Source organism: Mercenaria mercenaria, chromosome 17 (genome assembly GCF_021730395.1).
Source record: "Mercenaria mercenaria strain notata chromosome 17, MADL_Memer_1, whole genome shotgun sequence".
NCBI lineage: Eukaryota > Metazoa > Mollusca > Bivalvia > Venerida > Veneridae > Mercenaria > Mercenaria mercenaria.
In genome coordinates, this window is record NC_069377.1 from 8,118,484 (window position 1) to 8,145,720 (window position 27,237).

The following is a 27,237-nucleotide window of genomic DNA, read 5'->3' on the forward strand; positions in this document are numbered from 1 at the left end:
AATACATTTTACTTGGTAAGAAACAATAAAGTGGCAAAATTTAGTCAAAACATGAAATAAAAAGAAAATTTGTTTGTTTTTTTTAAACTTGCAAGATAAAAGTATCTTTCATTCATGAACACCACATCTTACATTTTCCCTCTTGGCTATGACACTAGTGGAAGTATTACATCTGTTGTTCACTGGTGAAAGATATATGAGCCGTGCCATGGGAAAACCAACATAGTGGGTTTGCGACCAGCATGGATCCAGACCAGCCTGCGCATCCGCGCAGTCTGGTCAGACTCCATGCTGTTCGCTAACAGTTTCTCCAATTCCAATAGGCTTTAAAAGCGAACAGCATGGAGCCTGACCAGACTGCGCGGATGCGCAGGCTGGTCTGGATCCATGCTGGTCGCATACCCACTATGTTGGTTTTCTCATGGCATGGCTCATATTTTTTTTTATTATTATTCTACCTAACTTATATAGCACTCTTTTCATACAAAATATGTACGTTCAAAAGTGCTTTACAAAAACACATACATACACATATAATATCATGATGATATTTCAATCTTAAAACTGCAACAAACAAATATTCTCTAGTTATTATTTTGTATAACAATACAATCATGCTGATAAAACTACAATTATCTGCAAAAACCTGGGCATAACAAAAAATATTTGTTTCAGCCAAATTACCATAGTTATCTTCAACCGAAAAATGTTACAGCTCTCTAAAATGCTATTACCAGTCTATTATGGCATTTAGACATTGCTCTAAGTTTGTGCTTATTATTTACTATGTTTACATAGACTTAAATTACTGTTTATTCCAAACATCGTACAAATACTTTATAGAGTAGCACTACTGCTATCATTGTAATCAAATAATTAAGTTGATTCGATGAAACAAAAGTAAACAACTTCAGCTAAAAATTGATAAATGTAATTCATAACCTCATGAAATACGAGTACTTGAGAGCCGCCCCATGAAAATACGAGTACTAATGGCTAACAACCCCATAAAAATGAATGTGTACTAAATTCTTCTTTTTGATGAAACACTTTGTTTGTTTAAACCTTTATCATGCTGGACATGATTCTGCCTTTATGACCAGTGCAGATCATGATCAGCCTGCACATCCATGCAGTCTGATCAAGATCTGCACTGTTTGCCATTCAGTCAGTACTTTTTTGTAAGCACCCCTGGTAGCAGTTAATGGTACTGTCCAAATTGAAATATAGACCAGTCAATTCCAGAAATTTAGCAGGGAAAGGGTTAATATTTGTGCTATTTTGGATATGACTTCAGTTGCAAAATTTTCCCTCCTTATTTTGAGTCAATATCGTAAAATCCATACTACTAGAAGAGATAGATTGTGATTTTTCTATGCTACTCGGGCTCCCTACACCCTAGAGGTAGGTAACAATAAATATGTGAATGTTTTATGAATTCTATGCATGTATACATAATCAATTAAACAAATGATACAATATTGCAAACCTTTCTATTTCTTATCCATTCAGTTCACATGCCTTGCTAAAAATAGCCTATGCTATAAGATAAATGTTCGATTTACACAGAAATGGTACTCTGCAGCTGCTATTCACTCTTAAATTTTGATGCCATTATCTGCTATCTGCTCTGGTTTATCAGTAAATAAATACATCTTAATTTAAGTTTTAATCTATCAAGTCAATGTATATAGTTTAACAACATAACCTTATCTAAATCTAACCTAACTGGTCTTTTAGACCAAAGAGTATTTTCAATAAAAACAAATCACATCTCATTTCTGCTTCATTCATGCACCATTTCTGCTTCTTTCATGCATCAGTCTATTTCGACGAGAAATTCCAGTCCAAAATTATTCTGTAGACAGTATACAATCTACTTTTTCAGAAAATTTAACTGACACAGCCTTAGTTATGACTCTGGTCCCAGTCTGTCTGTCTAAAATTCACGTGAAGACTATAACCAGTCTATTTTTTAACTGATACAGCTATAATTATGGCTATAATGGCGGCTATTATCACAAAAATCAAAACTAAACAGCACATCTTCTTCCTCGCTTTTTTCTGAAAGAGACAAAAAGTAAACAGACTTCGAAATCCCTAGAAACAAATGACTCATGTTAAGGGTCAATTCAATTAGCATAATTATACATGTATATTTCAAACCAAAATATTTTCATCAATTTCATTTACTGAAAAACTGGTACTGTCAGCTCTTTGGCAGAGTAATTATTGCCCCAATAATATCACCTTCCAGTAAGAAATAAAGCCCTGCTTTACAGCTGCTATAAAAATTTGAGGCGCACCATGAGAAAACCAACATGGTGCATTTGCGACCAGCATGGATCTGCGCAGTCTGGTCAGGATCCATGCTGTTCGCTAACGGTTTCTCTAATTGCAATAGGCTTTGAAAGTGAACAGCATGGATCCAGACCAGCCTGCGCATCCGCGCAGTCCGGTCAGGATGGATGAGCAGGCTGGTCTGGTCGCAAATGCACTATGTTGGTTTCCTCGTGGTGCGGCTCATTAATGTCTGTAAACAACCTGATTTTAAGAACTATATGTGTAAAAGGTTCACAAGGGTATAATGATTCAATCCATTCATCTGTTTCAGAGTTACTGAAGTGACAACCAACTTTTGTGTCAAAAAGAGGTCAATGGAGGATTGTAACTGAAATCGAAGTTGGCTTGTATTTTACAATCATATACAAATTTACCAAAATATGATGCATTAACTCTTTCAGAAGTTCTTAAACAGACATCAACATTTGCAAAGTTTTTAGTCAGGAAAGGACTATAATTCTTCCAAAAATTGGTGGTTTGTAACTAAAATTAAACTTGGCCTGTATCATATGTTCATATAACTATATTTAATAAATTCCATTCATTCACCTGTTCAAACAGCCAACCAAATATGTCGAAATGGGTTTATAACTTTGCCAAAAAATGGTGGGTTGTAACAAACTCAAACTTGGCCTGTACTTTATATCTATGTACATTATACCCATTTACCAAAAAACAAATTCAATCAAGCCATCCTTTTAAGTGTCCAAACAGACATTAACATTTTACTGAATTCTAGGTCAAAATGGGACAATAACTCTGGCAAAAATCAAACTTTGTTTCCGGAGGTATAACAAAAACTTGTCAAAACAGACCTAAAGATAAACTTTTAAATGTTAATTGCTACAGAAGTTCAGTAAGTCTTTGCCTATAGCAATTTGTTTCACAAATTCCTCAGTACCATTAACTTACACAAATGTTTCACAAACTGATTGAGTACTTTCAGGGCTCAACTTGCAATACCACATTTGATCTATAATTTTTTGAATATAACATTTGTTTCATAGCACAATTCATTATTTTAATATTCAGCTTTATATGTTGGCAAGTGCCTATGTACCATGGGACAAGTGCAATCTCCCTTCGATAGAAAGACTTAAATGCCACGATCCTGGTGAACACCTACCTCATCTAAAAGAATTCAACCTATAGCTTGATTTTGTGTGTTTAAGTGACTCCAAGACAATTTTAGGTCATCCAACATGTTGTCAGACTTTTAAAGGCAAGGAAAGACCCTAGCATTATTTCAGGCATAAGTGGGCACCTTGGAATCTTCCTTAGCGTAACTGGAAGACTTTTTTTCCATGTAAGAATTCGAAATCACAGTAAAGTGAGGTTTCAAACCCACAGGAGAAAGCAAGGCCCGAGCAAACAGAATAATGGAGCAAGTGATTAGAAGCTAGCACATCCTTCACCAGAGGCCCCAATTGTACTTTTAATAGTCAAAGTAAATATGTTTTGTTTTGTTTTTGTTGGGTTTAATGTCACACCAACACAATTATAGGTCATATGGCATGGCAACTTTCCAGCTTTTATGGTGGAGGAAGACACAGGTGTCCCTCTGTGCATTATTTCATCACAAGCAGGCATCTGGGTAGAACCACCAACCTTCCATAAGCCAGCTGGATGAGCCCTGCCTATTATCTGATAACAAATGAACATACTTGATATGTAGCAGCTTTAGACAGCTGTCCCGTGCCTTGTTCTACATCTGTATATGCCTTTTCTACATTGGCTTCTATAGTATCTATCTGTTCTCCTTGGTCGTGTACCATTGCACCTAGGTCCCGGAATATTTCATTTACATCTAATATATCTCCCTGAAACAATAGTACATATATAAATGTAGCTGAACCTAGTTCCTTTTTTTTTCATGTATCAATGCACCTAGGTCCTCAAATATTTCATTTACATCTGATAAATCTCCCTGAAATAGTAATAAATATGTAACTGAAACTACTTTCTGTTCTCCTTGGTCATGTACCACCTAGGTCCTGGAATTTTTCATTCACATCTGATGTACCGGGGGTACCTCCCTGAGCCACAGCCTGTCCAGTATGATTAACCATAAATCTAGCCTCCTTATAATTAGACTAGCTCCTAGACTATGATATATATTTTTTTTTAATTTAATGACTTCATGTAGTGAACTGAGCCAGTCTATATCCTATGTCCAATATCATAATGATAATGATAATTTTAACATCAGTCCTCTTAGAAAATCTCTAGAATAGACTGGCTTTTGTCTCTATGAACATAAAAAAAGAAAAAAATCATAGAAATATCTTAATTATCAGTCTAGTGGCTAGTCTACCTTATAATAAATGATTTACTAAGATAGACTGTGTTCAAGTTTATAATTAAGTCTGAGAGATGACAACTCATTTTAAACATGTACCAAATTCTTACCTCTAAAGCTCTTATTTGTTCTTCTCTCTCTCTTATTAAAGCCAGATCATCATCTATCACTTGTTCTTGAGCCATCAACTGCTGTCTTCTACTATCATCTTCTATCAAAGGCTCATCATCCTCATCATCCTGGGGAAAAAGTTAATTCGTAATTCTAACACTTTTAAAATTTTCTTTTATATAAACAAAGAAGGATTTTACCATGTATTTACTTGTCGATAAAAACACGTTTTGCAAAATGACCTACTTTTACCGCCAAGGGAAGTAATGCGTCCATTTATGCCTAAAAAAGAATGCCAGATTAGTATCCCTTCCTGGTGTAATTCCAACATGTTACAAGAGCTGTCTGTAAGACAGCCCGCTCCACTATTTGGGGACTTGACAGTAAAATGAATATATGTCTGAATAAGAGACCTCTACTATAAAAGAAAGTTACATCAAGGGGCATAATTTCATCAAATACACAAATTAGAGTTATTAGGATTGTTACAACAAATGCAGATGATGATGGTAAAGATATATTTTGAGTTTCAAGTCATTATCTTATATAGTACGAAAGTTATGTCCAGAAAACAAAGTTTGTTAAAAAATTTAAGTATAAAAGGGGCATAATTTGGTCAAAAATACAAATCAGAGTTATGGGGATTGTTACCACACATGCAGATGATGGTGATAAAGAATTATTAAAGATACATTTTAAGTTTCAAGTCTTTATCTTCTATTGCATTAAAGTAATATCCAGAAAGCGAAGATTGCAAAAAAAGTACAAAAGGAGCAATATTCTGTCAAAAATACAATTAGAGATATGGGGTATGTAACCACACATGCAGATGATGATTATAAACAAATACTTTTAATTTCAAGTCATTATCTTTTAAAGTACCAAAGATATATTTATTAATAAAGCTTTCGAAAAAATTTAACATGAAAATAATTCCAAGTATAACTCCTTTGTGACCTTGACCTTTGATATAATGGGCCCAGCCCCCGCATATACTATGTCTGTATGCTGGACAATGTTTATGAGAACTTACAGTAAGATATAAGCAAGGTGACAAAGTTATGACAGAAAAACAAAGGTTGCCGAAAAACTTTAACCTTAAAAGTAACCTAAGTATAAAACCTTTGTGACCTTGACCTTGGACAAAATGGGCCCAGTCCCTGTACAGTGTACATACTTTGTTTGCATACTGGACAACGTTTATGTAAAGTTACAGTAAGATATAAGCAATAGTAAAAAAAGATATGACAGAAAAACAAAAGGTTGCCGAAAAACTTTAACCTTAAAAATAACCTAAGTATAAGATCTTGGTGACCTTGACCTTGGGTATAATGGGTTCAGCCCCTACACATACTTTGTTTGCATACTGGACAATGTTTATGTGAAGTTACAGTAAGATATAAGCAATATTAACAAACATATGACAGAAATTCAAAAACAAAAGGTTACCAAAAAACTTTAACCTTAAAAATAACCTAAGTATAACAGCTTGGTGACCTTGACCTTGGGTATAATGGGCTCAGCCCCTACACATATATTGTTTGTATACTGGACAATGTTTATGTGAAATTACAGTAAAATATAAGCAATAGTAACAAAGATATGACAGAAAAACAAAGGTTGCCGAAAAACTTTACCTTAAAAATAACCCAATTATAAGACCTTGGTGACCTTGACCTTGGGTATAATGGGCTACTAAGCATATGAAATCAAAATGGTGTTTTATTTGCTAACAAATCATGCAAAACAAAAATATATTTCCCAATCTTAACACAAAACATTGCAGAAAATACCATTTCACACAATAAAGGTAGAAGGAAATTTGCCACTTCAAATTTATGACTCAGTGTTAAAACTAGAGCTATCACTAAAGGTGATGAATGTACCCCCCGCATGCACTGACACAGTACATTGCAATTTGACCCACACAAGATTGCATAATTATGTGGACTGTATGTATATAGACTGTATGTATACAGTATAGTAACAAAAAACAAAGTCCCATAACTATGCAGAATATTCATCTAAAAGAACGTAACATGCACCATGCACAACTAGGGTTGGTACTGATCACTTGTGTCAAGTTTCATTAAATTGTGTGCAAGGGTTTGGAAGATTAGGCACGCACAAGATTGCATATGCAGACTGTATGTACATAGTATGTTAACAAGAAACAAAGTCCCATAACTCTGCAATTTTTGTCGTTGAAAGAACCTAACATGGCCCATGCACAACTACTGTTGTTACTATCACTTGTGTGAAGTTTCATTAAATTGTGTCAAGGGGATGAGGAGAGATGGTGCACACAAGATTGTGTCTATGTATATAGTATAGTAACAAAAAACAAAGTCCCGTAACTCTGCAAATTTTTTTTCTGAAAGAACCTAACATGCCCCATGCACAACTACTGTTGTTACTGATCACTTGTGTGAAGTTTCATTAAATTGTGTCAAGGGGATGAGGAGAGATGGTGCGCACAAGACTGTGTCTATGTATATAGCATAGTAACAAAAAAAACAAAGTCCCATAACTCTGCAATTTTTTTTTCTGAAAGAACCTAACATGCCCCATGCAAAACTACTGTTGTTACTGATCACTTGTGTGAAGTTTCATTAAACTGTGTCAAGGGGATGAGGAGAGATGGTGCCCCCAAGATTGTGTCTACAGATGGACAGACAGACAGACAACCTGAAACCAGTATACCCCCACTTACAACTTTGTTGTCGGGGGGTACAATTAGATGTTCATTTTGCAGTATTCTCCATCAGCAACACCTTCAACTGATACTAATTATAGCATTACTGAATTTTAAATGTATAACAAAAGTTACTTCCTACCCCTATGCTTATTTTATAAAACCATAGACAAATTTCTTGTCAACAAGGAGTCTGAACGACAGCTAAATCCCCCGCCACTGCTATGGATAGTGAAAGGGTAAACCTTTGATTTTAGCTGTGACCTTGACCTTGAACTGACATGGCTGACTCATGAATTCTGCACAACGTCTTGATGAGGTGATCATTTGACCCAAGTTTCATGAAAATCCTTCAAGGGGTTTAGGAGATACAGAGCTGAAACCTTTGACCTTCAGTTGTGACCTTGACCTTGAGTTTACATGGCTGACTCATGAGTTCTTGATGAGGTGATCATTTGACCCAAGTTTGATGAAAATCCTTCAAGGGGTTTAGGAGATACAGAGTGGACACCAAATGGAAGGCTCAAACCTTCTACCCTTAGTTGTGACCTTGACCTTGAGCTGGCATGGTTGACTCATAATTTCTGCACATCGTTCTGATGAGGTAATCATTTGACCAAAGTTTTATAAAATTCCTTCAAGGGGTTTAGGAGATATCGAGCGGACACGAAATGGAAGGCTCAAACCTTTGACCTTCAGTTGTGACCTTGACCTGGAGCCGACATGGCTGACTCATAAGTTCTGCATATCGCCTTGATGAGGTGATCGTTTGACCCAACTTTGATGAAAATCCTTCAAGGGGTTTAGGCGATATAGAGCGGACACGAAATGGAAGGCTCAAACCTTTGACCCTAAGTTGTGACCTTGACCTTGAGCCGGCATGACTGACTCATGGGTTCTGCACATCGTCTTGATGAGGTGATCATTTGACCCAAGTTTTATAAAATTCCTTCAAGGGGTTTAAGAGATATAGAGCGGACACAAAATGGAAGGCTCAAACCTTTGACCCTAAGTTGTGACCTTGACCTTGAGCCGGCATGACTGACTCATGGGTTCTGCACATCGTCTTGATGAGGTGATCATTTGACCCAAGTTTTATAAAATTCCTTCAAGGGGTTTAAGAGATATAGAGCGGACACAAAATGGAAGGCTCAAACCTTTGACCCTTAGTTGTGACCTTGACCTTGAGCTGGCATGGCTGACTCGTGGGTTCTGCACATCGACTTGATGAGGTGATCATTTGACCCAAGTTTTATAAAATTCCTTCAAGGGGTTTAGGAGATAGAGCGGACACAAAATGGCAGGCTCAAACCTTTGACCTTGAGTTGTGACCTTGCCCTTGAACCGACAAGGCTGACTCATAGGTTCTGCACATCGTCTTGATGAGGTGATCATTTGACCCAAGTTTGATGAAAATCCTTCAAGGGGTTTAGGAGATATGGAGCGGACACGAAAGTGTTACGGACGGAAGGACAGACGGAAGGACGGACGGACGCAGACCATTCCTATAATCCCTCCGCCACGGCGGGGGATTAAAAACATAATTATTTAACAGCTTCATAGGAAAAGGACGTCAGATACAATGGTCCTTAAAACTTTATTATGTGTTTGTCTTAGTAATGAGGTGGTCACAATACAGAATTCTTCTATATATCTTCATATTTATACACCTACACATAAAATTGTATCTGTCTTACATTTGTAAAACATGGTGTTGCAATGGACCTCAAATTGAACCAATTCTTACTGAATAATTTGCTACTGTTCATCAGAAGTACAAATCTAAACATTGATTTTATTCATTTTTTTTTTTTTAAATATTAACTGAACTGTAAAATAACATACCAGCCAAGCTGACTTTTTTGGTTTCTGTGCCTCCTTCCTGCTTGCATCTCTCACTTTCTCTGTTGCTTTCTGTAACAAACACATTACAAGCACTGCTATTAGAAATTTAGTAAGTTAATACAAATTTACATGGCCCTCAATCTGATAAAATCTTAAAATCTAAGGGAGGTAATCTATTGTCTGTTCCTTAGAAAAAGGGGTCTCCAATGCAGAGTGGTAACAGTCACTTATTTTAAATCACTTGATCCATACCTTGTTGATCAAAACTTATAAGAGATGTAGAATTCTACATGCATAAATTCTATCCAGAGAGTTTGAGAAAACTGGTAGATCTACCCAGAAGCCTGATTATGCCTGAAAAAAGGGGCACCTCGGGGTCTTCCTCCGACATTAAAGCTGGGAAAGTTAGTGTAGGACCTAACTTGCGTCTGTGTGGTTTAAAGCCGAACAAAAAGACTGAAGTTTGTAATCAGATGAGTGAGTGAGTGAGTTGGGTTTTACGGCGAATCGACACAAAATGGTCATATATCGCCGAGAAGAAGTCATATTGCAAACGCCAACTGTAAAGCATAAACATTGATGTAAAAATGTAAAGCATACCCAAAAACATCCATGTAAAAATGTAAAGAACTCTATGAGTAATGTAAAACATATCTAAAAGCATCCATGTAAAAATGTAAAGCATATCTAAAAACAGTTATGTAAAAATGTATAAACGTGTGTGTTAAAATAATTATGTAATCAGATGACATTGTCAACATCCCTGGTTGATCCAAATAGCTGACCCTCTACACAGAGCAGTTGAAACCTTTGCACAGTAAGATTTACTGCATCATCTTATATATTAATTAGTATGGCTTATGAAGTTTCTCCCAAGCATATTATGAAAATATTGCCCCAAATCTCTTTTACAGTTTCAATATTTCTTGTCATTAAACAGTTCTTATACTAGGTTAAGTACAAAATATCTCATTAATTTTAGTATGTTACCTTTTGTAATGATTGAAATCTTTGAAGACTTTCTTGAAAATCATGTGTCACTTTATCAATTTGTAATTTCTGAGACTGAAAAGAAAACAATTCAAGCATATAAGCATTAAGTTACATACATATTAAACTATGTATACATGTAAAGCTTTAACCTGCTGGCGGCAAGTAATTCTGCCTCTGGAACCAGTGCAGACCAAGATCAGGCTAATCATGGTCTGAACTGTTCACTATTCAGTCTGTAAGTTTTCAGTGAACACCCCTTTGAATAATAAATGGTACTGCCCTAATTGAATGATGGACTAGTCCATTTTAGAAATTTAGCAGGCTAAGGGTTAATGCAGAAGGATGTGGTGTGACAATCTGAAGCCCTCTCACCTAATACTAGCTTTAGCAATATTTTCTAAGTTACAAAAGGGGGTTAATTTTGCTAAAATGTAAACTAGAGCAATGAAACTTACTACATTAGGTCATACCATGATGCCAAAGTAATGTGTGAAGTTTGAAAGAACTTGACCAAGTAGTTTATAAGGAATATACTTACATGCAAAACCTTTTAAACAAAAGCCAATTTAATAAGAGCTGTCCGTAAGACAGAACACTCGACTTTATTCAGTGCTTGACTCTGAATTAGAGCTTTGCCAGTAAAAAACTTTATAAAACTTTAACAGAAAAATTCTAAGTTAACAAGAAGCTGCGTTCAATAAACGCTTGATGCCCCCAGTGGCACCCTTGTCCGTAGATTTTGCACCTAAGTCCAAAACGAGGTCAAGGTCAAGGTCAAACTGAGGTCAGGTGATGTCTGAAGATGAGGAATGGTCACAGTTTACATCTGTATTAGTATCAATTCATTCTCATAAGGGGTACTGATGCTAGATGAAACGGTCCCATTTGGTTAACTAAGAAATGGCCAATATAAAGCAACCTCAAGTCCAAAATGAGGTCAAGGTCAAACTGAGGTCAGGTGATGTCTGAAGATGAGGAATGGTCACAGGTTACATCTTCATTAGTATCAAGTCATTCTAGTAAGGGGTATTTGATGAAACGGTCCCATTTGGTTAACCTCGTACGGACGGACGAACGAACGGACGGGCAGGACAATCACTATATGCCTCCCGCATCAGTAGATGCTGGGGGCATAAAAAGGAGCATAACTCTCTCAAAATTCAAATCAGAGTTATGAGGATTGTTTCTCCTAGTGTAGAGTTTGATATTAAATAAGTTTAGGCTATTCTACTAGTTTCCATGATAGTCGGGGATTTACATACCTACTCTGTCTATTCTAGCATACTAGTTACCATGGTGATCAGGGATTAAGTACTTACTCTGTCTACTCTAGCAAACTAGTTTCCATGGTGATCAGGGATTCAGTACTTACTCTGTCTACTCTAGCATACTAGTTACCATGCTGATCAGGGATTAAGTATTTACTCTGTCTACTCTAGCATACTAGTTACCATGGTGATCAGGGATTAAGTATTTACTCTGTCTACTCTAGCATACTAGTTACCATGGTGATCAGGGATTAAGTATTTACTCTGTCTACTCTAGCATACTAGTTACCATGGTGATCAGGGATTCAGTACTTACTCTTACTCTAGCATACTAGTTTCCATGGTGATCATGGATTCAGTACTTACTCTGTCTACTCTAGCATACTAGTTACCATGGTGATCAGGGATTCAGTACTTACTCTGTCTACTCTAGCATACTAGTTACCATGGTGATCAGGGATTAAGTATTTACTCTGTCTACTCTAGCATACTAGTTTCCATGGTGATCAGGGATTCAGTATTTACTCTGTCTACTCTAGCATACTAGTTACCATGGTGATCAGGGATTAAGTATTTACTCTGTCTACTCTAGCATACTAGTTTCCATGGTGATCAGGGATTAAGTATTTACTCTGTCTACTCTAGCATACTAGTTACCATGGTGATCAGGGATTAAGTATTTACTCTGTCTACTCTAGCATACTAGTTTCCATGGTGATCAGGGATTCAGTACTTACTCTGTCTACTCTAGCATACTAGTTATCATGGTGATCAGGGATTAAGTATTTACTCTGTCTACTCTAGCATACTAGTTTCCATGGTGATCAGGGATTCAGTACTTACTCTGTGTGCACTAGTTTACCAGTTTCCATGGTGATCAGGAAACTACAAATGTATGTACCTACTCCGTCTACTCTAGTATACCATTTCCATGGTGATCAGAGATTTACGTACCTACTCGTCTACTCTAGTATACCAGTTTCAATGGCGATCCGAGATTTACATACCTATACTGTCTACTTTAGTATACCAGTTTCCATGGTGATCAGGGATATACGTACCTACTCTGTCTAATCTAGTATACTAGTTTCCATGGTGATCAGGGATTTACATACTTACTCTGTCTACTCTAGTATACCAGTTTCCATGGTGATCAAGGATTTACATACCTACTCTGTCTACTCTAGTATACCAGTTTCCATGGTGATCAAGGATTTACATACCTACTCTGTCTAGTATACCAGTTTCCATGGTGATCAAGGATTTACATACCTATTCTGTCTACTCTAGCATACCAGTTTCCATGGTGATCAGGGATTTACATACCTACTCTTGTCTATTCTAGTATACCAGTTTCCATGGTGATCAGGGATTTACGTACCTACTCTGTCTACTCTAGCATACCAGTTTCCATGGTGATCAGGGATTTACATACCTATTCTGTCTACTCTAGCATACCAGTTTCCATGGTGATCAGGGATTTACATACCTACTCTTGTCTATTCTAGTATACCAGTTTCCATGGTGATCAGGGATTTACGTACCTACTCTGTCTACTCTAGCATACCAGTTTCCATGGTGATCAGGGAGTTACATACCTACTCTGTCTACTCTAGCTTACCAGTTTCCAGGGTGATCAGGGATTTACGTACCTACTCTGTCTATTCTAGTATACTAGTTTCCATGGTGATCAGGAATTAAGTACTTACTCTGTCTAGTCTACGTTTACTTAGTTGTTTCAGCAATCTAGTTGTTGCAGTCACAGTTTTGGCAGTATCTTGAGATACATGATGGCTGTAAATAGTCAAGTACAGTTATAGTAAAACTATGGAAAATTTAGTGTAAAAAATTTTCAACACTGTTTGACCCACAGGCAATGTGGAATAATAATATTCATTTTATACAAACTGCAAAAAATAAATGCTTGATCTTTCCAAAAGCACCTTCTTAGAATTTTTATCTTGTAAAAATGATTTAAAAAATATATCTGCACTTCTTTTTCCAGCTATTTGCACGTATTACAATTTTTCAAACTTTTCATCCATGAACACATTTTTGTCTCAGTGTATGTGATAACAAAAGTTATCAACAATCGTCCTTACTTTATGGCCTGTCTTTCTTCACAGACATTTCTTGCTTTTTCTAACAATTTTTGATATCTAAGAAAGATGGTTAATCAATATATGAGCCGCACCACGAGTAAACCAACATAGTGGACATATAGCTCAGTGGTTTGCACACTGGTCTTCCAATCCTGAGGTCGGGGGTTTGATCCCCGGCAGCTACTCGGGAATTTTCAGAAACGCTTTTCAGTGTTTCCCACCCAACTAGAGGTGTACTGGTCAGGAACCCAGGCAATCCTTGCGTGTATCAGTGCTATACACTGGGCACGTTAAAGAACCAGGCTGTCTATTCGCAACGAACTAGGCTAAGTTAGCCGGAAAAGCCTGTATCTGATTTCTGATCTCTCTGTCGTGGGGGCTTTGTCTCACTCTTTCCCTCTAGTCATATCGCTCTGTGTCTGTACTAGTAGAGGATAAATTATGCGCCCTATATGGCTGCATTTGAACTATGTAAAGCGCCTTTGAATGTGAAATTGATCATGAAAAGGGCGCTATATAAATCTGGTATAATAATAATAATAATAACAGTGCGTTTGCGACCAGCATGGATCCAGACCAGCCTGTGCATCTGCGCAGTCTGGTCAGGATCCATGCTGTTCACTTTCAAAGCCTATTGCAATTGGAGAAACTGTTAGCGACCAGCATCGATCCAGACCAGCCTGCGCGGATGTGTAGGCTGGTCTGGATCCATGCTGGTCGCAAAGCCACTATGTTGGTTTTCTCATGGCGCAGCTCAATTATTATCTAGACAAATACCTACATTTTATCACCAGCTTGTCCATTATCCCTGTCAGTCCCTATCGCTTTAGCAGCTTTTTCTATCACATTTGCTGTAACAAACAAGAGGACCATGATTGTCCTGAATCGCTCACCTCTTCCCACATGACAAAGTTTTGAGTATGACATCGTTTTTTCTATTATTTGACATAGTGACCTAGTTTTTGAGCTCATGTGTCCCAGTTTTGAACTTGACCTAGATATTATCAAGATAAAAATTCTGACCAATTTTCATGAAGATCCATTGAAAAATATGGTCTCTAGAGAGGTCACAATGTTTTTCTATTATTTGACCTATTGACCTAGTTTTTTAAGGCACGTGACCCAGTTTCAAACTTGACCTAGATATCATCAAGGTGAACATTCTGACCAATTTTCATGAAGATCCATTCAAGGGTATGGCCTCTAGAGAGGTCACAAGGTTTTTCTATTTCAAGACCTACTGACCTAGTTTTTGATCGCAGTTGACCCAGTTTCAAACTTCACCTAGATATCATCAAGGTCAACGTTCTGACCAATTTTCATGAAGATCTTGTGAAATATATGGCCTCTAGAAAGGTCACAAGGTTTTTCTATTTTTAGACCTACTGACCTAGTTTTTGATGGCACGTGACCCAGTTTCAAACTTGACCTAGATATCATCAAGATGAACATTCAGACCAACTTTCATACAGATCCCATGAAAAATATGGCTTTTAGAGAGGTCACAAGGTTTTTCTATTATTTGACTTACTGACCTAGTTTTTGAGGGCACGTGACCCAGTTTCGAACTTGACCTAGATATCATCAAGGCGAACGTTCTGACCAACTTTCATGAAGATCTTGTGAAATATATGGCCTCTAGAGAGGTCACAAGGTTTTTCTATTTTTAGACCTACTGACCTAGTTTTTGACGGCATGTGACCCAGTTTCGAACTTGACCTAGATATCATCAAGATGAACATTCTGACCAATTTTCATGAAGATCCATTGAAAATTATGGCCTCTAGAGAGGTCACAAGGTTTTTCTATTTTTAGACCTACAGACCTAGTTTTTGACGGCACGTGACCCAGTTTCGAACTTGACCTAGATATCATCAAGTTGAACATTCTGACCAACTTTCATAAAGATCCCATGAAAAATGTGACCTCTAGAGTGGTCACAAGCAAAAGTTTACGGACGCACGGACGGATGACGGACGACAGACACCGCGCGATCACAAAAGCTCACCTTGTCACTTTGTGACAGGTGAGCTTAAAATAATAATAGGGAAATAATCATATTCTAAACAAGTTTATGTAAGACCACAACTAGCATATTGGCAATTACTGTAATGGTTTTGCGCTATTTAAGTTAGCGACTTTCGCGGTCACTATGTTTAATAGTCGCGAAACAACCATCTTCTGTGAATGTTTGTTACATGCTTAAGATACCTGTCATTTTACCTGTGACTGTTAGTTACTGTTTAAAGCTTAATTAAGTTCTTGCACATTTCGCGTCTGATGAATTCCGTGAATCTCTGTCCCAGCTAAATCGCCTTTTTTCATAAAACCGCGAAATAAAGTGTTCGCAAATGTTTCTTGGGTGTATGGTCCTTAAAATAAAATCCTCAAGCTAAAAACAAAAATAATATACAGTACCTTGCCATATGACTAAGCAGTGATTTTTTTTATAAAATAATTCAATTACAAATTATAATGATAAATCACCATTATGAGAAAAGACATAAGAAAACTTTAAAATGACTTCCTACAAGTAGATTTCACATTTTGCTATGGCTAAATAGAGACAAAAGCTTGTTGTTCCATGTAATTATTATTATTACAGTCAATTTTATTAACTCGAACTTGATGGGACCAGCAAAATTTGTTCGAGATGATTGGTTGTTTCGAGTTATCGAACAAAATTCATTACACAGGGATTTTTCCAAGACCTGACGAGTACGTGAGAAGGGTGGTGTACGAATTATCCAGTTTGAGTTAACAAAGTTTGACTGTATATATTATGAAAGAAACAAAGCATGGTTGATTTAGGTCTTTATAGAAGCACATACCTCCATTGTTTATACTGGATATATTTCTCGTAATTTGTGAAAACTCTTCATCAAATGATCTGCCTGAAATGAAAAATGAACAAGAAATTAAAATCTTCAATACTTTTGATTATACTTTAGTTTTAACTCTTATCCGCTAAATTTCTATAATGAACTAGTTCATCTTTCAATTTGGACAGTACCATTAACTGTTAAAAGGGATGCTAACCTAAAACCTAAAACATACTGATTTAATAACGAACAGTGCAGATCTTGATCAGACTGCATGGATGTGCAGGCTGATCATGATCTACTCTGGTCGCAAAGGTAGAATCAATCTTGTCCAGCATGATACCGGTTAACATCATTTTTCAGCAGCATATCAGTTATGTAACAATGCAGAGTAAACATAACCAGTGCTTCCAGATTCTGTATCAGTGCTGACTATTTCATTTTTAAGTGACAACCTCTCTAAATGAATCAAAAGTGGAGAATAAAAGATCAGATAAAGCTTATGTTGTCAAATTGTCACAGAACACGCAACCTTTCAATTCAAAATATTGCAATCTGACTACTAAGCAGCTTAATGTAACTACAATGTAAACTAGAAAATGCTTTTGTAAAAAAGCGCATGTCTCCCCCAATGCAAAGTCCTATAGGCACAAAGTCAATAGGGGTCAGGAGCTAAAGTCAAAGAGACACTGATGGTTGGCTGCAAAAGGGATCATCTACTTGGCATGTCCAGTCATCCCGCTAAATTTCAACACTAGTGGCCTAGTGGTTCTCAAGTCACTGTTCAGGCTCCTGTGACCTTGACCTTTGATCAAGTGACCTCAAAATAAATTGGGGTCATCTACTCTGCATGTCCAATCATCCTATTAAGTTTCAACTTTGTAGGTCAAGTGGTTCTCAAGTTATTTCCAAAAAATGATTTAACATGAACAGGCCACTGTGACCTTGACCTTTATTAGACTGACCCTAAAATCAATAGGGGTCATCTACTCTGCATGTTCAATCATCCTATGAAGTTTCAACATTCTGGGTCAAGTGGTTCTCAAGTTATTGATCGGAACTGGTTATCAATGTGCAGGCCCCTGTGACCTTGACCTTTAACGGATTGATCCCAAAAACAATAAGGGTCATTTACTCTTTATGAACAATCATCCTATGAAGTTTCAACATTCTGGGTCGAGAGGTTCTCAAGTTATTGATTGGAAATGGTTTTCCATGTTCAGGCCCCTGTGGCCTTGACCTTTAACAGAGTGACCCCAGGGGTCACACTGGGAATTTTTTTCTCTGAGCCACTGCTTTTTCCGAAGATAAAATTATGAGGCCAACAACGGCGAAGCGCATAGCATTGACGTTCTTGTAGGACTACATTATATGTACCAAAGTACTCATACTACCAGTACTCAAGAAATTAATGTAGTTATTACATATTTCTTAGTAATTAACCCTTTAAAAAGCTATTTAAAAAATCAATTTGTGTTTCTTTCTAAAATTATCATCTTTATAAACATCTGCCATTTACATGTAATAAAAAATTCTGAAAATCACATTTGAAATAAAGATGTCAAAAAAGAAAAAAAAAATGTTTGAAAAAAAAACAGTGTCTTATTTTGCACATTGCCTATAAGTGGGTGGGGTTCGATGTGTTCGCATGTTTTATTCTCGAAAAATACTTCAAAATGAGAGCTCCTTTTACAACAGTTGTCATATTTTTCTTAAATGTAGACTTTTTATTAAGATTGCACTGAAAAATCTCGTCAGAAATGACAGAAATATACGAAAATCACGGTCGCGAAAATGGGTGACAAATTCGGAAAACGTAAGTTAGAATTAAATATTTGCTAAAATACCTATGTTTTATTGCTTTTCTATCAATTCATCATAGCTATTCAATACTTACAATTTCTGCTTGTCTAAAGCATTTTTATTTGTTTTTGCCCAAACTAACCCTCGGCAATCATAGGAAATTTGTCTAACGACCGACTGCTCATAAAATCGTATCAAGTGCACAAAATGATGATTATAATTATCTAGTTTGTTATTCCATTATCTAATTATCGCCAATTAACTGCCTGATCAAATAAAAAAATTGCAAATTAGCTCCCTCCCTTTCAATAACGGATGTTGTGTCTACACAGATTATCGATTTTTCACACTTTTTGGTTCGTAAAACTGGCAATATTCGTAGTTTTGCAGACAGACATAGCTTCGGGCCATTTTCGCCAATTGGAAAATTTTGGAGCCACATTTAATTTTTTGTCGCAAATGGCTCAAGTGGCGATCGACAGCGTGACCCCTGACAGAGTGACCCTAAAATCGTTAGGGTTCATCTACTCTGCATGTACAATCATCCTATGAAGTTTCAACATTCTGGGTCAAGTGGTTCTCTCGTTATTGATCAGAAATGGTTTTCAATGTTCAGGCCCCTGTGACCTTGACCTTTGACGGAGTGACCCCAAAAACAATAGGGGTCGTCTACTCTTTATGACCAATCATCCTATCAAGTTTCAACATTCTGGGTCAGGTGGTTCTCTAGTTATTGATCGGAAATGGTTTTCAATGTTCAGGCCCCTGTGACCTTGACCTTTGATGGAGTGACCCCAAAAACAATAGGGGTCATCTACTCTTCATGACCAATCATCCTATGAAGTTTCAACATTCTGGGTCAGGTGGTTCTCTAGTTATTGATCGGAAATGGTTTTCAATGTTAAGGCCCCTGTGTCCTTGACCTTTGACAGAGTGACCCCAAAATCAATAAGGGTCATCTACTCTTCATGACCAATCATCCTATGAAGTTTCAACATTCTGGGTCAGGTGGTTCTCTAGTTATTGATCGGAAATGGTTTTCAATGTTCAGGCCCCTGTGACCTTGACCTTTGACAGAGTGACCCCAAAATCAATAGGGGTCATCTACTCTTCATGACCAATCATCCTATGAAGTTTCAACATTCTGGGTCAAGTGGTTCTCTAGTTATTGATCGGAAATGGTTTTCAATGTTCAGGCCCCTGTGACCTTGACCTTTGATGGAGTGACCCCAAAAACAATAGGTGTCGTCTACTCCAGCAGCCCTACAACCCTATGAAGTTTGAAGGTTCTAGGTCAAATGGTTCTCCAGTTATTGCTCGGAAATGAAGTGTGACGTACGGACGGAAGGACGGACGGACGGACAGGGCAAAAACAATATGTCTCCTGGGGGAGACATAATTAACATATAGCAATTAAATAGTGGCTTTACAGCCTAAATACAAATGTATTTACTTTAATCCCGATAAAGTTACCTCCAGTAAACCGAGGGAATCCCAAAGCCAAAATATATGGTCTAAACTTGAAATTCCCAAATAACTGGATCTTTTTAGTTTTTCTGCTATTTTACAATAATCTTAATACATTATTAGTGTTCATATCACTATTTTCGTACCTAAGCAAACAGCAGCAATTTACATTTTGTTCGAAGAATTATAAAGCTGCCTTTGCCCATTTTCAAAATATCATCCTACAAAATTCTATACACATATACTGTAATTTTTTAAAGCACATATTTTCACCAGTTCAAAATTTCCCGAATCTGAAATTTTGAGTTATGTTTGTGTGTGTAGATTGTATTCCGCTTTTGTTGTAGCGATGACCGCTTCTGTATATTCGCAGGGTATTCCCAAAATTTTTGAAATGGTATCCTACTTGAATTTGAATTATACTAATGGTGAATATTTACGCGAGGATTAATTTTCGCGATATGTAGGTTCTATAGCAAAATTTCTACTTTTCAGTACCATGTTAATTTTCATTTTTTTTCCCAATTTAGCCAATTTATGGAGATATTTTCCCAATAAAACCAATGCTGGTGGGGAAAAATAAGAGGACCATGATGGTCCTGAATTGCTCACCTGTCCCCCACATGACCGAGTTGTGTGACGTCATTTTTACTATTATTTGACATAGTGACCTAGTTTTTGAGCTCATGTGACCCAGTTTTGAACTTGACCTAGATATCATCAAGATAAAAATTCTGACCAATTTTCATGAAGATCCATTGAAAAATATGGCCTCCAGAGAGGTCACAAGGTTTTTCTATTATTTGACCTAATGACCTAGTTTTTGAAGGCACGTGACCAAGTTTTGAACTTGACTTAGATATTATCAAGATGAACATTCTCACCAATTTTCATGAAGATCTCATGAAAAAATATGACCTCTAGAGAGGTCACAAGGTTTTTCTATTTTTAGACCTAATGACCTAGTTTTTGACCGCATGTGAGCTAAAAAGGCCAGAAACCATATATTGTCAGTGTTGATACTGGCAGAAAAACTTGCAGAACTTTACAGTTGATACAATCTAGGCAGTCTATCACTATTTACCATTGTCATCTCTGAAATCTTGAAAGTTAGGATCATCCCTGTATTCTCTCACCGCACCGTAACCTTGGTGACCTCCCCTTGATAATGCCATGGCAATGATGACAACTCTTGTGCTTTCACATTAACCTGATAATGGGTACCAGCCTGAAATCAACAATTAAATGCAGTGTGTCATCTAGAGAAAAATGCACAGATGTAATCAACTCACCTCAGGAGTCGTAACTTGTCAAAATTGTGCTGAATCATATCAATAATTTAAATAGATATACTTTCAGTAATAATATTTGCAGAATCCTTACTGAATGCCAACAGTCAAGCCGATTTTTCGATATTTACAATGATGCAGTCAATCAGATTTTTCCATGATTCAGTCAATCTGATTTTTACAATGATGCAGTCAATCCAATTTTTACAATGATGCAGTCAATGCAATTTTTTACAATGATGCAGTAATGAGTATATATTCATACCAACACATTTCAGCTATACCTAAAAATTTAAAGTGCTTAACATCTAGACTTGACAGAATACAGGTTGAATACACTTAATAATATGGTTCGACTTATGTAAAATACCAGAATTTATAGTGGATGCCTCCCGCCACCTCAAGTGATCACATAATATGTCCAATTTTCATGGGTGTATAAAAAGTTACAATCCTGCATATAAACAGCTGAATTAAATCATATTCTATAGGCAGTTATGATTCATTCTCATATACTTCTGACTATATTGATCCAAGCCTTTACACTGTGTGGAATCACATGATCTAAATTATCTCTAAGCCAAAGTTATTTTGAAAAACATGAATAAGTTTCCTACCATGCCATGATATTTAAACATAACCTAACATATGACTAATGAAAGTTGTTAAATTATTATGTAGTTGACAATAATGATAGATGTCCTGTAATTACAAACACTAAGAACAAGAGCTGTCGGAGGACAGCAACGCTCGACTATTCAACAGCCTTGTCAATTGAATGAATACAAAAGTTGAAAAAGGGGCATAATTTTGTAAAATGCAAAGTAGAGGTATTGAACCTCTGTACTGCATGTCATATCATGACAGTGAACAAGTGTGTGAAGTTTCAATCCTTTCCAATTTGTGGATACTGAGATACCAGCTTACATACAAAAACTTAACAAAAAACTGCTAAGTCAAAGGGACATAATTTTGTAGAAATGCCAAGTAGAGTTATGGGACCTTCACAGTGCATGTTAGATCATGACAGTGAACAAGTGTGTTAAGTTTCAATCCATTCCAATTAGTGGATACTGAGATATCAGATTACATACAAAAATTTAACCAAAAACTGCTAAGTCAAAAAAGGGGCATAATTTTGAAAAAAAAGAGAGTAGAGTTATGGGACTTGCTTAGTGCATGTCAGATCATGATAGTGAACAAGTATGTGAAGTTTCAATCCATTCCCATTAGTAAGTACTGAGATACCAGCTTACATACAAAACCTTAACCAAAAATTTCTAAGTCGAAAAAGGGGCATAATTTTGTAAAAAAGCAAAATAGAGTTATGGAACCTGTGCAATGTAGATCAGTTCATCACAGTGAATAAGTGTGTGAAGTTTCAATCCATTCCCACAAGTGGTTACTGAGTTACCAGCTTACATACAAAACCTTAACCAAAAATTTCTAAGTCGAAAAAGGGGCATAATTTTGTAAAAAAGCAAAATAGAGTTATGGAATCTGTGCAATGTAAGTCAGTTTGTCACAGTGAATAAGTGTGTGAAGTTTCAATCCATTCCCACAAGTGGTTACTGAGATACCAGCTTACATACAAAACCTTAACCAAAATCGGGACGCGGACGCGGACGCCGACGCATGGGCGAGTGCAATAGCTCACTATTCTATGAATAGTCGAGCTAAAAATAAGAAGTCTCAGTTTCTTGAAGTGTTCTAGTTAATCTGGAAGTGATTGTGACTGAAATCTATGTAGTTTTAGGATACATTTATGTTGCCATATGATAGGCTATATTTTAGATTTACAGCAAAATTTGCTTCAATATTATCCCATATCATTCATAAATTCATTTTGGTTTAGAGATTATTTTGATCATGTGATTCCTCGCAGTGTTTAGAAAATTACACTTGCAGTTATTGTCCGTTTTAAAATTTATTGCATATTGTGGCAAACCATATAATCTGGTAATTTATGACTTCACCATAGGAGATAGTGACCATGAAGATGCCTAGCCTTCCTTATTTGGCTGTGATGGCTTTTTTTAAGATCTGACATTTCATAGTTGCCATGATCCCTATAAAATGTGATGGGACAGGGATAGTCAAAATTTATCACGTTGTGCCTATATGTACCATTACTAAGGACTAGATTATGCCTTAAGCCTCCATTCTAGTCTTCGCTTTAGGGTTTTCCTAGGTGTCCAATTATCATTTAATATGTACACGCATAATTTGATTTGTTTGTTCAGTATGTGGTAAATTTCAGCTAAACTGTTTTTTGTAAAGTGAGAAAGGTAAATATTTGTGTTTTCTGAGCTGTAAAGTATCAACTCTGCATCTCTTCTCATTTTAAAAAAGCCAATGCTAGTGAAGAGACTCTTTTCTTTTAAGAATCACTACGAATAATCCCTATGTTTCTGCTCAACGAGAAAACATCTGTCTGTTTTAGATGAAATGGGTTGTCACATTCAAGCTTTGATTGTTCAATGACTGCACATGGGCTTTTTCCCTATTTTGTGAAGAGACCCTTGCCTTTCAGTTTTGTGAAAAACAAGTGCAATTCTTCTTAAAATTGTAAAAGTTTAAGCATTATTTTCCCTTGAATTGTGAAATAAAAAGCTTGATAATGACTTAATTTAAGAAGCACAAATTTATCTTACAAGTTCAAATAAATATTGAAATTATTCTACATGAAGTTTCCTTTTGTTTTGGATCCATTGAGATGCTTTGGAGCATCTTTTTTGTTTCAAAGCTGTTTTCAAATTACATATATTCAATATGTCTCCAACCCTGTGTGAAAGCTAACTGTTAAATAAAATTTTACAAATAACATGTAATTACCCAAATACAGAAACACTGGTAATTAATACCATACATAATATTGATTATTGGACTTCTATACTGGAGGTCTGGAGGTATGGTAGTCAAAATAATTAAACGGTCAGCTAGATTGTTATATATTTTTGACAGGCAGTCTAACCGTCAAAACCTCGGAGGACCAAAATAATAGAGGATAAATTACAGTACACAGTCATGTAACAATATTGGTTTTATTGCTTGCGCATATTGCCTTGTAGATGGGGGAAATGTTAATTATGTACAGTACTTGTTCTGGATACCATAACTAAATAAGGTTTTGTATTCCGGTTTTTAGGTGGATTCCGGTTTAATGTGTGACCGCTTTTATATACCAACAGTGACCTTTGACGAAATGAAATAAACCGTAATGCTCATGATCATCGTCAAGGACCTTCTATGAGTACAGTACATACATCATCACTAAGGTTTTAATTAACAGAAAATTAGTAATTTTTGAAAATACTTGACAGTTTTTACATAAGTCTATCAGGAATTTATGTGACACTTATAAGTTTTATTTGAATTTATGTCATCAGCATTAAAACCCAAATCAGCAGCGTTTGACAGGAGTGGAGATTTTGCCCATAAGAAAAACAACTCAATATTTCATAGGATCCCGTAAAATAAGTCGGACTAAGACGTCTGGTTACCGGGCCTTTAGTCAATTCCAATCATAAAACAAGATGGTCATTGACCCTTAAGCGCTCACCTGTGTACTCTTGCACATTTAGATAAATTACATACTTTCTTGACGGTAAGGAACTCAGTTGATTTTATATTTATCATAATTTATGTACCTATCAACCTAATCATATTGTTCGCCATTCTAGAAATGTGGAACAACACATAACTTGAGCCTAATTTGAGCCATTCCGCGAAAAAAATCATGTTGTTTTACACCACATATTGTAGAGCATTGACAGACCATTATGATGTCCAATAACAATTCCAACGTCCGCTCGTCTGCCATGTTGAAAGCGCACTGACCATGATGACGTTTTACCTAGCCATTGGTTTCACACGCACATGTTCAACGGGTGAATTATGACTTTTTTGCTTGGGCCGATAAGTGATAATCAGTGCGTGAAAGCAATAACCTGCTGAAAACACCTTCATTTTTGTTACTTTATATAGTAACATATGTATTAAATATCTGATCTGTTTCTGCAATTCATTGAAATTGGCAGTCTGTTGTTTATTGTTGTTTATTGAAACTGGTGTCAGGGTAGATATCTCCTCGCACCTGTCACATCATATTTTCGAAGATTTAAGTCTTTTATCTAAAATTATTAATTAAATTCAAACCATTTGAAGTTTCTACATGAATATTAATGTTGAATTTACTAAAGGAAGTAAGTCTGACCAGTATGACTTCTTTGGATTTTTTAATGTCCTAGTTTTCCTACCAGTATGGCAGTAAAATGCAGATACGGGTAAGGCTTAATTAGAGGGCTGACAACTATAAAATATCTGAGCATAAAGTCTAATATGCTTTTCTCCATTAAAACACGTACTCTTAAATTTGAATGAAATCATGTTAAGGATGACGTCAATCGCTAACGATAACGTCAAATTTTTTGTTGCGACCAAGAAAGAGCACTACTATATTTTATCTACTGTTTTATATATGTCACGGTATAGAACTTGAATAATAAAACGGGGAGAATATGTGTAGGCGGCCGGGTAGCTCGGTCGGTAGAGCATCGGAACGGTATTCCGAGGCCCCGGGTTCGAGTCCCGGTCTGGCTGCACATTTTTCTCACCCTGTGACATTTGGCGCCCAACATGGGACCGTGACGGCATTACACTGGTTAGTCTCCAACGCCTGTAATTGCTTATAAATATATAAAGTACCCGCTGAAATTCGCCGACGAATTTCAAAATAGTGGGGAAATATGTCACGGTATAGAACTTGAATAATAAAATTGGGAGAATATGTGTAAGCAGCCGGGTAGCTCGGTCGGTATAGCATCGGAACGGTATTCCGAGGCCCCGGATTCGAGTCCCGGTATGGCTGCACATATTCTCCCCGTTTTATTATTCAAGTTCTATACCGTGACATATCTCACCCTGTGAAATATTAAAAGAATTGAAATAATTTGTATTTTAACACTATTTATACACTCGGCATTTAATAAGCTAGGCCATCAATACTGCCTTTATTACAGGTGAAGTTTCCAACCTGATAAAATGGGTTGGTTTAATCTGAAAGTGTACATCAAGGTAGCAAAAACGTTTTTACAAACATCTGAATTAGACACGAGCAGACACACCAGCTAAGGTGCTCAGAAGGAAAGAGCATAAACCGATAAGCTTAAAAAAGAAAGCAAAAAAACTAATTTCGAAATTGGAACTTCCCCACCCACCAAAAATGATTAGTCTCACTGCAGTTTTGCCAGTCTTACACGCTTTCTAAGTAAGAACAAAACATATATTCATCCCCTACCAATGACTGACACATGAAAATAAGTAACGATCTATACTAAGTCCATAAAAATACACAACTTTACCTGTCTCAAATTTATCATATGACCAATGACGGAAGCTTGTTTACATTTTAAAATTAAACTAAACTAAAGATCAATAAATTAACTCAAAGGAAAGAAAACACCAAAAAGAAATTTTCCTGCAGGCACTGTCCTGCAAGCAAAAATGACACAAAATTTCTTTTTAAGAGACTTCCATGTCAAATTTGATGTTCCATATAATCAAGTCGATATTTAAAAAAAGTCCAGAGGAGGCCCCCGTACCCTGACCAGTGGGAAGTGGATACCCCATCCCACACAGGTGTGTATATTTTTCTAAAGCCTGGGTAAGTCCTTGTCCTCTCCCCTAACGTGACCAAGTCTGTACCGTGACATCTATAAACCAAGTGTGACCTTGAAGTTACTGACCTTGGTCTTGCGAGCAACAGACTTTTTAAGGTTTTTATTTGAAACATGTTTCAAGAAATAAGAAATTCACTTTAACAATGGCACAGTTATTGACTGAAAACTAAACACTCTTGCATAGAACAGTCCCTTTATCTGAATTATTTGTTCCAAGAAACTGGAAAATTGCTTCATGGCACAGTTATCGACACAACACTGAACTGACTCTTTAAACTGTGACATTAACCTTTGACCTACTGGCCTTGGTCTGATGCGCAATACATTGTCTTTTTATTGTGATTATTTGCACAAAGTAGTAATCAAATTAGATAATGGATGGTAGTTATGGGTATGACAAAAGCAACCCTGTACACCTTTGTCCTCAAGTAATCTGGACATGGCAAGTTACTGGCCTGGGTCTTACACAGAACGCACTGTATTAATAGAGATCTTCTTTTCAATGTAATAGCACAATTC

General features: G+C 36.5%; 1 protein-coding gene across 1 annotated transcript; it reads right to left on the bottom strand.

Moving 5' to 3' along the window:
* Window positions 1-1,017: 1,017 nt before the first annotated feature.
* LOC123536179 (syntaxin-12-like) lies at window positions 1,018-26,463 on the bottom strand. Its single transcript, XM_053528936.1, has 10 exons — window positions 26,401-26,463; window positions 20,833-20,976; window positions 16,488-16,550; window positions 14,438-14,507; window positions 13,264-13,348; window positions 10,284-10,358; window positions 9,294-9,362; window positions 4,753-4,881; window positions 4,008-4,163; window positions 1,018-2,064 (listed from the first exon to the last, which is right to left on the bottom strand). Exons 2-10 carry the CDS (start codon window positions 20,921-20,923, stop codon window positions 1,969-1,971), a joined length of 834 nt encoding a protein of 277 aa, XP_053384911.1. The 5' UTR covers window positions 20,924-20,976; window positions 26,401-26,463; the 3' UTR covers window positions 1,018-1,968.
* Between the last annotated feature and the right edge of the window lie 774 nt (window positions 26,464-27,237).